Source organism: Merops nubicus, unplaced genomic scaffold (genome assembly GCF_000691845.1).
Source record: "Merops nubicus isolate BGI_N331 unplaced genomic scaffold, ASM69184v1 scaffold10918, whole genome shotgun sequence".
NCBI classification, from domain to species: domain Eukaryota; kingdom Metazoa; phylum Chordata; class Aves; order Coraciiformes; family Meropidae; genus Merops; species Merops nubicus.
The window spans coordinates 20,011-33,563 of NW_008627778.1; the positions used below are offsets into that span (position 1 = coordinate 20,011).

General features: G+C 37.9%; 1 protein-coding gene across 1 annotated transcript in view; it reads right to left on the reverse strand.

Moving 5' to 3' along the window:
- The window catches only part of REV3L (REV3-like, polymerase (DNA directed), zeta, catalytic subunit), a gene marked incomplete at both ends in the record, with an annotated part of 40,823 nt that overhangs the window by 14,301 nt on the left and 12,969 nt on the right, over positions 1–13,553 (reverse strand). Inside the window, 7 exons of the mRNA XM_008946453.1 lie at positions 1,104–1,243; positions 5,066–5,303; positions 7,912–8,030; positions 8,375–8,527; positions 8,613–8,697; positions 9,682–9,786; positions 10,366–10,460. Of these exons, the coding sequence (XP_008944701.1) occupies positions 1,104–1,243; positions 5,066–5,303; positions 7,912–8,030; positions 8,375–8,527; positions 8,613–8,697; positions 9,682–9,786; positions 10,366–10,460 (935 nt within the window). The remainder of the gene's footprint in view (positions 1–1,103; positions 1,244–5,065; positions 5,304–7,911; positions 8,031–8,374; positions 8,528–8,612; positions 8,698–9,681; positions 9,787–10,365; positions 10,461–13,553) is intronic.

Sequence of the window (13,553 nt, forward strand, 5' to 3'; positions counted from 1 at the left end):
TTTTTGTCCAATAGCTTCAAGAGGCAAGAACTAAGAAATTTTGTGAGGGATTACACTGCTGCCTTGAAGAGCAAATGCAGTAATAGGAAATTAGGTTCACGCAGGAGCACAAACAAGATTTTACATTAACCATTTTGTACGACAGATTAAGAATCTTCTGCACAAAGTGATGTTAACCACAAATTTCAAATTTTAAAGGCAATGAAGTATGACTAATACAATGTTCCTAAACAAAGAACAATTACTGTTAATTAGACCAAAAAAAGAAAAGTGAACCTAATACTGAGGAAACCCTGCATACAAGTATGTTTTTCCCCCCCACAATATCCATAGGTTTTACATTGTTTTGCTCAACAGAATGTTATGAGGGTGAAAATATGTAGATTGTCTGATGATGATGATAATAATATTTATATATTTGCCTAACCTCAAAATGTGCACTCTATTCACTGAGGTTATTTGGGCAAAGACAGTAGGTTATGAAGAGATGGCAAGAGGTATCTCTACAGATTTATCTAATTTTTTATAGATTCTGAAGAGCAGTTTCTTCTGCATGAGCTTTGCCACTGCATAGTTTCAACTCATGCAATCCCAAGATGCAAATGTGCAATCTGCTGAATGAAATGCAGGTTCAAACAAAGGCTCACGTACCTCAGCATGGGTGACCAATACTTACAAAGCAAAGGACCGTTTAGATTTACACAATAACACATTTACTAGTTACAATTAAAATCTAGCAGGATAGATGAACCTAAAGAGTCATTAATTTTAAGACCATTTATGCATAGTAGTAATGGAAAAATACCCCTTGTAACAAGGTAACCAATCTTCTCCAAAACACTAACTAAAAAATGCCTTTTTTGTGGTCATAAATACAATAAAAGAAACAGATTCTGTTAATTCATAGAGGGTACTGAGATTAAAATATTGTTGGCTCCTAAGGAAGATGTTAAGGGCCTGCTTCTCAAATCTGCTGAGAGCACTTCCTTCCAATTGAAACAAGAACTGAAAACAGCACTTTTGAGAATTAACAAATTGATCTGAAAATAAACTACAATCCAGGTAGAAAATCAGCTTTAGAAGTTGAATTATTATTTACTTACCACCATTTTCATCTGCAGTCCCATCTAATTGAGGTATAGAGAGATTAGTTAGGAGCATATTGTTACCACTCCACTCCATTTCTTCCTCTGAAGATGAATCCTCTTCTGCTGAACTTTGATGTACATTTTTGCCAGCTGACCTAGAGAAAATAAAAAAACAATTAAAGCACAATACTTTTCTTATAAAATACCAAGAGCCACAGGGAACCTCAAAATTAAAGGGGTGTTGTGCTACAGAGTTGTGTCATTTGGGGGAGTGAAGGGAAACAAAAAAATTCTTATCTTTTTCACTGAGAAATTAAAAATATTAATTAAGAATCAAAACAAACTGTAATAGTTATAATATTTTTGTTGTTGTTGTTTTGGGTTTTTTTGTTTGTTTGTTTTCAAACAGAATCTCTACAGTATTGCAACAATTCTCCCTCTTGGTAGGCTTAACTAAAGCACAACCACCAAAACAACGTTTGTTTCCACCCCTCCTTGGACACTCAGAAGTTGCTGTTGCTAATGCTTAAGCCACTTTTACTAGGTCAACTGTTCTATGCTGCCATTTTTACAGTCATAAATCTGCTGGGAAGAAAAAAAAAAAAAGTAAATCTACAAAGAACAGCTTCTATGAATTCTTCATGGTTTTAGGGTCACGTGGCTTTATATAGGGAAGAAATAAGTAAAAAAAAATACATTAAAAACCCCTCAAACCCCATACCCTCCAGTATAATACAACTCTAGAAGCACTTAGGACTTTGCTTTCTTCTTCTTGAAAATAAAGTGTAAGACAGACATCATTCTTTGTCAAAATAAACTATTCTGTGGCTACAAGAGACATACAGATAAATACAAAGGAACTGAGGTTTAGGGGTTTATTTTGGTTTTAGTTTGCTTTTTTTTATTTTTAAGATAATAATAATAATCTATCCTAGTACCTTGATATATCAAAACATTATTTTGTAGTACCTCAAAAGATATAAATACAAAGTTTTCAAAGTTACAGGAAGGAAAATGCACAATAAGCTTAAAATAGCCTAATGTTCAAGAGCTCTTCTCTGTCAAGGTTGACCAGAGCATGAATTTTATGTATCATAACACCACAGACATCTGAATGTGCTCAGCACTGAGCCAACTTAGATCACATCATGTTTATTAGTTCACAAACAATAGGCTCAAATATGGCTATATAATTTCCAGATTAACTCAGGTGTGGAAGCACCATGACTTGGAAGAGAGACCTAACTAACAAGCACAGCTAGGTACACAGTGGCCATGACCTAGGTGAGCTTAGCTCTTCCTCTTCTATGTTCCCAAAGCATGGGAAAATACAGTGCAAAGACATTCAGCCCTATATGTAAATGAATATAAAACAGGAGAGCATTCTTTACTCTGGAGAGTAGGGCTCCTGTTCCGAGGGATCTCAACAGGCTGGGGAACAAGATGAAAGGAACCTCATGGACAAAAGACAAGCCCAGATGTTTCACAAATAGTATGAAATAATCCCATGCACTGCTGCAGGAGAGACAGCTAGCTAGGACATGGCTCTGCAGAAAAGGATTCAAAAGGCCTGGTGGACAGCTAGTTGAACCTGAGAGTGGGCAGCATGCCTTTTTAGCAAAGGCAGGCAGTTGCACCTTGGGCTGTGACTACCAGACTGTAGCCAAATTCATGTGTTATGAGGCTACACCTGGAGCATCATGCTCAGTTTTGGGTATCCCTTTACAAAACACTGGATGCAAAATAAACTGGAGCAAATTTGGCTGAGGAGCACCAGGTGACTGTGGGTTGGAGCACATGACGTGTAAGGAGAGGCTAAGGGAACAGGACTTGTTTAGCCTTGAGAAAAATCTAAGGGAAGACCTTGTTGCACCTGTCAAGTATCTGATGAATGAGTATAAAGAAGATGAAACCAGATTCAACGATGCACAGTGATAGGCAAAGGGCAATGGACACATTCTTCATTATACAGGTGTCATGACACTGGAACATGTTACCCATAGTGATGGTTGGACTTGATGATCTCAAAGGTCTCTTCCAACCTTGAGGATTCTATGATTCTATATAGGCTAGGGAATCTCTCTCTTTGGAGATACTCAAACCTTGATCAGCCAGAGAAACTGATCTATCGAAAGCTGCCTTGACCAGGGCAGTGGATCACACAGCATGGAGATGTTTTTTCTAGTCTGAATTATTCTAACATCCTGAGCATGAAGCAAATTTTTGACAATTTTAGTAAACCCAGCCAGGCTGGAAACAACTTCTGCAGGTAATAACTTGGATTTCTCTGCATTAAAGCCCATTGGTTTAGACCCCAGGAGAATCTGTGTAACACAGCTTGATACCACCATACAGGGACTAGTCCAGGTCTTGATAAGTTTTTTTCTCTAGTTTGGCACAAACCAAACCCAAGCCATGTAATTCAGTCAGTAGGGTGTTGTTACTCTTCATTATCTCAATAAATTTTTTGAGATAATGAAAGACTGGTAAATACCTAGTAAGACAAAAGTGATAGTATGGATATGGCAGGGTGCATGAGGAAGCAGCACTGATAGAATGAGTCTGGTCAGAATAAGGTCTGACCCATCATCAGGCTCAAACTGGCTCTTTATGCATGAACAGAATCATGCCAGGGGCAGAGACCCATGCTCTCTTCTGCAGTCAGTCCAAATTCTTCAGAAATCACACTGAAACAAAACCTGTAATTCCCTCCAAACATGGGTTGACTCCCTGTGGAGGGCACCTGGTTATGTACATTCTCCCCAGTACTTCCTGTTGGGGATTAAGATGTAGAGGCACATGAGCAAATTATTCGTGAACCAGCTCATCAAGTCTGATTAAATAGGATTCTTTACTGCATAAAAGCAGGTCATTTCTTCAGGATCCTACCTCACTCCAGAAGTTGTACAGTCATGTCCAAACAGAGCTATGCCTTAACTAATCAATTCTGCAAGGTATAGGCTGGTTTCACACAGGAACTACCACTAAACTGGTGATTAATGTTAAATGTTTTAGATAGAAATTCCAACTTTTCAGACTACTGTAAAGGGAAAAAAAACCCAAAGAAAATCAGAGGTCAGATAGGAAAAGTAGCTTTAGAGATTAATTATCTTTAGAACTAGGAGACTAATGATCTAACTTCTGATTCTGTTACAACTTTTCTGTACGTCTTCAGGAAAGAAAAGATTAAATATTTCTATGCCTCTCTTGTTTTCTAAATCATAGTATAATTATGATTTCTTATAAAAAAAAAATCAAGCCAATATCAAAACTTTATGCCTGTGAAGTCTCTCATCTTTCAAATAGGATTATAAATACCAGAAAGTCTGCTCAGAGAAGGGGTGAAGAGAAACTGGATATAGTTCTTTCAATGCCTGTCAGTGCAGGCTGTACAAAAGGTCATTATAACCTGAGAAGTGTTCCAAGAATCATGGCCTTAAAAATATTCAAGCTGGTGACCTTTGGCAGCCCAGCAGTTAGCAACATTCATATTTTCATTTAAGTTTTGAGCATGAAAACAAATAGGTGTTTTTCCCAGGCTTCTGGGTCTGTCTTTACGAGAATACTTCTTAAATATTCACTTCAGTAAAAGTTACAGGCACAGGAGATGTACAAGATATATCTTAACATTTGTACTACATCCAAAGTGTGACCTTAAAAGGAGGTTGCAACTAAAGGGTTTTGTATTTGGACCTGAAGGACAAAAAGCCTACTCAATTTCTTCCTCAAACAGCAAACTAGAAGCTTAGGTTTAGCCAATCCTAAATATTTAATCCTTATTTCCATATAAAACTGACAATTCACAACATGACCTGAACAACTGCACTCTATCCCAAGATCTGCATAGATGTTTCCAGTGCTCTCAACAGAGATCTCTCTACAGCTAACTGGGCTCATAGCACACTTGAGAACAGGGTGGGAGGTACAAAAGATCTGGCAGAAAAGAATGTATTAAGAAAAGAAAATCACATCTATACCTTCTTTTTGGCCCAGGCTCTTCAATGCTGCTGTCCCACCTTTGGGACATCAACAAGCTAAGTTCCATTTCTTCTTTCTCACACTGTGGCTCATTTTCTTCATCATCACTGTTCTGAGAATTTCGACAGCTTCCAAGAGAACGATGGTGAGAGAGTGTTTTGTGATGTCCCATCTGATATCCATCATTTTCTAATGCAGCCAACAGATCAATCATGGCCTCATCAGCACTACTGTTCACTGCAGAAAGAGCCCATACAAGTAGAATCTGTATTTTGTTCTACTTATAAATGACTACAGTTATAGTCTAACAATAAAAAGCAAAACCAACCAAACAAGACAAAAAAAACCCTCAACATTTTAAAATCTACTAGTTCATTACTGTCTAAAGTAAGGCAGACTAAAGAAACCATGTTCTTATTTTTTCAAGTTTTATGATTTGTTATCTTTTCTATCTCTTTATCGAGAATCTGGACAATCTTATTTCTCCCCTCCTTTTCTGATTGTCGTAGACTTAGTGGAAGTACTTTCCTCTCTCTCTCTCTCTCTCCCCCTCCCTCCCTCCTGTTACCTCCTTGCATTCAGTAAAGCCTCACTCTCTCCTTCTATAACAGCATGAGTGCCAGCTTCTGAGGCAACACAGTCTTTTCTTGCTCTCACTGGCTGCATTAATTTTTTTGGGCAGTTCTCTCTGTATCACTTGGCAGACTTTCAATCATCGCATCTCATAAAAGGTGATTTTAACCAACTAGTTCTTCCTCCCTTCTGCCCTCTATCATAATGCCTAACTTCATTTCCCTTTTCTTCACACTATAACCTATTCTCTTCATAGATTCCTCTAAACAATGAAAACTTATCTGATTTTACTCCTCCCTTAAATTTTACTTTTTATTTTCCTTTATTTGATCCAAGCTTACACTAACTCATGCACTTGCCTTCTCATTCTTTATTTTTATTTCTTAAACATCCTTCCAAGTCACAATTTTTTCTCTCCTCCTGCTTACCTTTCATCTGACCTCATAACCAATTTATGATCTCCAGTCTACCAGGCATCTTTGTTACTTCTCTCTCCTTCTCCTCTGGCTGAAGAACTACAATCTCTACTTTCCTTCCTCAGGAAATATCATATGATTTACAATGATCCTGAGAATCATATAAAATAGGTCTCAACATTGGTGAGGAAGGCATTTTCCATATTTTACAAAGGCTTCACAAGACACCATGCAACTATTTAGAATGGAAAGAATCCCCCTTGCCAGAGTTCTGAACCCGCTTTCGATTGTACTTTCTGTTCTTGGCTCTTTTGCCCTTTGTGAGGCCCATCATTAAACTCTAACCTTTACTTCCCCCATTAATATAAACCTTGTGTACTTCACAGCAGCAGCAGCAGCCCAAGTAGTGTGCTTCACGGCCCCTGTGACACTAGGAGTCTACAAAGGCATAGTGAAGACTAGTCCATGCTATGAAAGAGTCTAAGAGACGCAAAGGTGCAGCATGTTACTGATGGTCACACAAGACACCAGCAATTAGCAGCCCCATGAAAAGAAGAAGAGAAAAAATAAGATAGAAAAGTCGTAAAACCTCCATGTGATTCCTTACCCACTGGAAAAAAACAGATCATTTCAATGCTCCTGTTTGGTTGAGCAATTCAAACACATAGTAAGATGCACCTTATACATTGTTTTAGCCACTTCTCATCCTTTCAGCACAACCTCCTCATGCCAAAAAGCAAAGATAAATCAATGCTCATGTTTTCCAGCTTTCATATAACGTCTTTACCTAGAGTTCTCTTGAAAAATCTAAACCCTAACCTGTAACATTTCCACAATCAAAATCTTGTAAAATAAAACAACACTGAAAAAGTCTTTTTCTCACTCCATCCACTCCTTTCTTTGCAAGAAAGAAAAAAATGTATATTGTTGTATACTGTATTACCCATAGATATATACCATTGCCCATATTGTATCTTGTTGCCCACGCACATATTCACACATGTATCAAAAGCACTGGAGGCTACTTGTTTCAGACATCCCCTCTCCCTCCCCCAAACCCCCACAATGCATTATCAACTTTAATGTGTATTAACATTATACCTTACATTTACATAAGAATGTATATAGAGAGATAGCATGAACTATGTGCTTTTCATCTCCTCTAGAATATTTATCTATTTCTTCCTAAAATACCTATTCAAACAGGTTCCTTTGTTGTGCTATTTTATTGTTGTTTTCCCCTCATGGCATTCACATTTGTTTGCTGTCATGGCTTTTCTTCCCATCTTTTATATTTTACTTGTTGTTTCGTTGCCTTCAACCATTCCTCTGTACCCATAAGTTTTGGGAAATGGTCTGCTGCAACTTGCCTCTCATCATCAGCCTACTGTCCCTCAGTACCTCCAGACAGTTGAGCTTCTAAAGACAGCCCATGAGATGAGCATGTTCTCCACTCTAACTGTAAGAATGATGCAGTAACTGCAAGAATATTATGGATAGACAGTCAAAATCCTCGTTATTCTCATAGTTTTAGTCCTATAACCCTAGTAGCGTAAGGAAAAGCAATACTCGTAAGAGATTGCACTGAGCTGAGCTGGTTAGAGGACAGGCTTAGTGAACCAGTAAAGCACAGCAGCCTCTACAAGTACACTGTCCTAGTGACATTTTTAGAAAAATATACGGTGGTTTTCTGGTGGTGGTAGTAGGGGCTGTGTGCATGTGTGTGAAGTCTCAAGCTGCTTGACAAACTCCCTAAAATAAACTACGTGCTTCATGACTGGAAAGGTAAGTGTACACAACAAAGGCTGTGGAACAGTAAAATAGCCTGGAAGAGAAGACAACCCAGTCATACTCACTAAAAACTGTAGTCTGACTCAGCCTTTGAGATAAAGGCTGAAAGCTCTGACTATTCTCCACAATGTTTAAAATTGCTTCTTCATTAATAAGTGCTTCTTCTTCTTTGTCAGCATACATCCTGTTGGATTCTTTAAAAGAAAAACAAAAAGAGAAAGGATAAAACTTCAAAGAGTCACAGACATTAATACATTATGAAAGCAAGGCACTTTAAGATGGATTTTACTATTCAAGTATATTTCCACTATTTGCTACAGCAATTTTAAAAAGGATTACTCTAACAATGTTGAAAATAAAAGCAAACCTACTCTTCAATTTTTCTATTTTCAATTGTAATTTTTCAATTACAATTTTTTTTCAATTGTAACTGACAATCAGATCTTCCTTGACTTACTTCTGCTAATAGTATAAACAGCCAATGCATCACATAGTTCTATGTCTAAACAATTATGCTATTAAAAATACTCACCTTTGTTCACCTTTTTATCTTTATGCACTTCTACCATGTTAGCTGGCGTACACTGAAAGGCTTCAGGAGAAAGTACCTCAGAATGTAGTGTTAGTTCAGCAGAGAACTCCTCTGATCCATTACTGTAGTCCACTGATCCTGACAACGTTCTAGTTAATTGAAAACCAATTTTTAAATGCATATTTAAGGTTTCCATAGAATACTATACTTTATGGTAAATGGCTAAACACTTACACAGAGAAGTCATTTTGCTTGAGGATTTCTTTAAGTCTCTTCTGAAAAAACTTTTCACTCTCTGTTGCTGGCACAAATCCACGGTCTTTAAAATTTGAAAAAATATTTGTTATTCCTTTTTACTCTGACCTCACAATACAGAGAACAGCTAAAATTACTAGTGATGTTAGAAAATAGCTCAGAGTTGAAGTGTCCACTAATTTTAAGTGCTAAATTTGAGGCTTTTCAAGTTTTTTTAAACTTGAAAACTTTTAACTTTTTTAAAACTTTAAACTTTTTTAAAGTGTATTTAAACACTTTAAAATACTTCACATACTCCCATAAATCTCACTTGCAACAAAAAAGTATCAACAGCATTTACCAATCATGTTGCAATTACACCAAGGTGAGCATCCAGGAAAAGAACAATCAATGGACAATTTTGAAGTCTGGGTTATGCAGCCTGAATAATATTACACAGACATGCAAGGAAAAAAAAACAGTCAGAAAGCAGTCTGCCTTAGCCAGGAATCTGTCTCTCTACTTCTTGCAATCCCCCTGGCTTACTTGCCAAATATCGTTCATATTTTCAAAGAAGTAAGGCCTCGGTTCTGCAGAGAACATCTCTGTTCTTTATGAAATTAATTTGCAGAGCATCGTCTTCCCTGTGCAATGAATTTTACATAAAAATGCAGGGATTTGTCCATACTTTAGCATTTTCAACTAACATCACCTTAATTCCACAGAAATTGCACCTATCATGGAAAACTTCAAGGTAAGAGACTTAATTTTTCCCAGTATTTAAACTTTTAAATGTTTTCCATCATAAAGCATGCAATCTTAACCATCATTATCATTCATTCTGCCTAGAATGCTTTGCAGCTGGCTGAATCCTGATGTTTTTAGGCAAGGTTACGTATCTTGCTTTGAAAATTGGAATACACATACTGGACAATAAATAAGTTTGAAACAGAAAAAAACAGTACATCTAAAAAGCCCACAAACTTGATGCACTGATTTAAATTCCACCTCCTGCTTGCTTCTCAAAGATTTTAATAAACAGCTGCACAAATTTATTTATTTATTTTACCTTGTGACTCAGGTGGCTTAATCTGAGAAGATTCACATTTCTGTCTCCGCCGCTGCTTTTCATCTTCCCATATCGCTTGCAAACCAGGGTTCCTGCCAATCTGGGCTGAAATATGCAGTAATACATGAAGGGAAGTCTGTCACTGTGACAAAGCATTCTTTCCCCCAGATTAGATCCTGACACTCTTCATCTTTTTTGTCGTACTAACCTGTTGGGTTTCTTTTTTTTTTTTTTTTTTTTTTAAATTGCAATTCTTGTCTTACTCTAGCATTCAGTGTTATATAAAAGTTAAGGTCTAAGTTAATTTGTTTTCTAGATATCCTATTTGTTATCTTGATCTTTGGCTTTTGCTGGTCTTCTCACCAAGTATGTGTGTGTATGTATATATAGATTTATGTACCTATACATACACGCATACTTCAAGTACTCTCCTGATATGTCTGAAACCTTCTGCTAATGCATTAACAAAAATCTACTTCTGTTTCTCTGACTGTAGACGATTTTTACAACCCGTTTTCTTTCAGAGGTGTGTGTGTGGGGGGGTCTAACTCTATAAATTCATAGATCAACGATTCACTAACACTGAAATCTGGATTGTGGCTTAACTAAGCCGAGCCTTAAAAAAAGATGCCAATAGGGTTCCTGTCCCAAAATATGTTACATGGAAAGTTAATAACAGTTCACCTTCAATATCCAGTTGATTTAAAATGTCAGCAGCTACTGCATCCACCTCCAATTCACAGGTACTTTGTGGCTCAACACCTTTCAACATTAAAGAGCTGTGAGAACATAAATACCACAGGTTAATATTATCAGTGTGTTTATTTTGAAACATTCATTGTCACTGTTTTGTAACTGGACTAACATCTGTTTCAGGAGGAATGGGGGTGAGTACCTGAATACAGAATGATCAGTTCTCATCCTCACTTACAAGTCCTTAAACTAACAGAAATATTAAAAACTCCTTAGATGAGAAATTAGTACCTTCAATGTAAAGGAATGAGCTTTTTCTTTTGTGTGGAGAAGGAAGAAGTGGTAAATTCTAGAGACTACAGCAATCACGATACTGTCTCCTCAAATACAAGATTAAGCGTTCTACAGAACTCTTAGCCAATAGGACCATCTGTGTTCACATGATCTTGTGCCCAGAAAAGACATCAGCAAGAATTTTTCTCTTGTTCACAGTTCAGAGCAATGCAAAACAATTTGACATTTCCAACTAAGGGAAATGAAGCAAAAACTGGTTTATTTTTCAGATTTTGAAACTTATTTAGGAGGCTTAGGGGTAGCCTAACAGAGCTCTAGCATCCCAAATACAAGCAGAACTAAAGATAATTGGCTGGGCAAAGACATAAAATACTAGAAACAGATTCAGGCTTGTTGGATAATGATCTGATCATCTTCCTGCTGTGCCTTTTCAGATCTGCTGAGGTCAGTGGCCTTCCACCTGTTGCTATCAATGAGCTAATTTGAAGGAGTCCATGAAGGAAGCTAAAAAAGTGTTTACCCTTTGAAAATTTTTAGGGAAACAGAAAAAACCCTCAAAGCTCTGCACAAAGAACAAGAATAACGGAATTCTTAAAGAACCTTTGTCTAGGTTAATTTAATGGTGACTTACAACATCTATTTGCACTCTCACGTTCCATGACATGCAGAGAGCCTCAAAAATCTCAGCATGGAATATAACATATAATTCATTAATATTTTCAATGTTCTCTGTAAGCTTTGAATAGAAGTCACGATAGCGCAAAGAGGTAGCAGATGATGTAATCAAAAGCTGGATATCCCCAATACCTTCTTTGAAATTTAAGTATTTAACTATCCAGAAACTTGAAATCTATAAGCAACATTAAATTACTTTGCTGATGTTACAGATGATGCTCCTCAGGGATGGGATGCCGTCTAGAAGGACCTGGACAAGCTTGAGAAACTCATGAGGTTCAACAGGACCAACTGTAAGGTCCTGCACCCGGGTTGGGGCAATATTCAGTATCAATACAGGCTAGGGGATGATGGGATTGAGAGCAGCCCTGTGGAGAAAGACCTGGGGGTACTGGTGGATAAAGAGCTGGACAGGAACTAGCAATGTGCACTCACAGCCCAGAAGGCCAGTCGTATCCTGGGCTGCATCAAGAGAAGTGTGGCCAGCAGGTCGAGAGAGGTGATTCTCCCCCTCTACTCCACTCTATTGAGACCCCACCTGGAGTACTGCGTCCAGCTCTGGAGGCCTCAGCACAAGAAGGACATGAACCTGTTGGAATGGGTCCAGAGGAGGGTCACGAAAATAATCAGAGGGCTGGGACACCTCTCCTCTGTGGGAAGGCTGAGAGAGTTGGGATTTTTCAGCTTGAAGAATAGAATGCTCCAGGGAGGCCTTACGGCCTTTCAATACTTAAAGGGAGCTTATAAAAGAGATGGGGACTAGCTTTTTTGTAGGCCCTGCAGCAACAGGACAAGAGGTAATGGTTTTAAACTGAAAATAGGTAGATTTAGAGTAGATAGAAATATTTTACAATGAGGGTGGTGAAATACTGGAACAGGTTGCCCAGAGAAGTGGTAGATGCCTCATCCTTGGAAACATTCACAGTCAGATTGGACAGGGCTCCTAGCAACCTTATCTAGTTGACATCCCTGCTCATTGCAGGCTGGGGATTGGACCAGATGACCTTTAAAGGTCCCTTCCAACCCAAATGATTCTATGTCAGAGTAAAAATCTAATTACACAAAAATATTTCAAGTTTCTAAAAGCCTCCAGGCCATCATGTTTATTATCAAGAGATCAGATAGTATGCCAAGAAAACAAACAAACAAAACTGATCCCTTCATCACATTCCCAATCTGTAGTAATCTAGAAATTACAAATACTTCTAAACTCTTTTTGTAGAGGTCTATGGTATAGACATCAGCAAACTATAGATTACATGAAGTTATGACTGCAGCTAGTTCAGACACATGCTCTTGCTTAAGAGGCTTATCTATGGGCAAAGCATGTAGTTTTGTTCAGTGGAGAGCTAATTAAAACTGCTAGGATGCCTCCTGCAAGAAAGCTCTGAAATAGTTTTCCTGACTTTGAAGCAGCAGACAACCAAGACATTATCTCAAATGCACTGCAGAAAATGAACTGGCTTAAACAGCCCAAACCCAAACTAAAGAGCTGCTTTCATGACAGCTTCAGTGGTCTACTGCTGTACCATCAAACCAAACTAGAACTCCTTAGATACTCAGCCCATGCAGAGTCCATGATATAATGAAGTACAGAACAAAGGAGTACTTTTAAATGGGTGCAACATTTCTCTTGTCTCACTTACCCCTGCCCCTCAACTTCCCCTGCTTCCCCCAAACTACACTCCATTCCTCCACAAACTGAGGTGCTACTGCCCAAAGGGTAAAGGCTGAGATATTATCTTCAAAAGAAGGAAGACGCAGGGGACAGGAACATTCAAAACAACAAATTAAGAGGGCTACTTATGTGGAGGGGTGCCACAATGTGAGTTTTTATTGACTGCTGTCTGGTTCCATCAGTAGAATGGAGATCTAACATCTCTGAAGCGTATCAGTGTACCATAGGACTTAGTTTAACCCATTCATTTGTGATTACAAAAAGGAAGAATTATTTATTAGGTCCACAATAGTGCATGAACTTTGTAAAGATTTAAGAAAGGCACTGGCAAACAATTTGCTTTGTAAGACTGTTAGGTGGCAGTAACATGCACAGAGAAACCTGAAATTGTTGGCCTATAACTATTTTATTACACCTCTATCTATTCGTCACTTATGAAGAAGTAACATTAGGCAATTGAAACACTGTGTTTTGTATAATGCAGAAATAACTTCCTGCATTGTTAGAAAGAACACTGAGGCCTTGTAGGGAA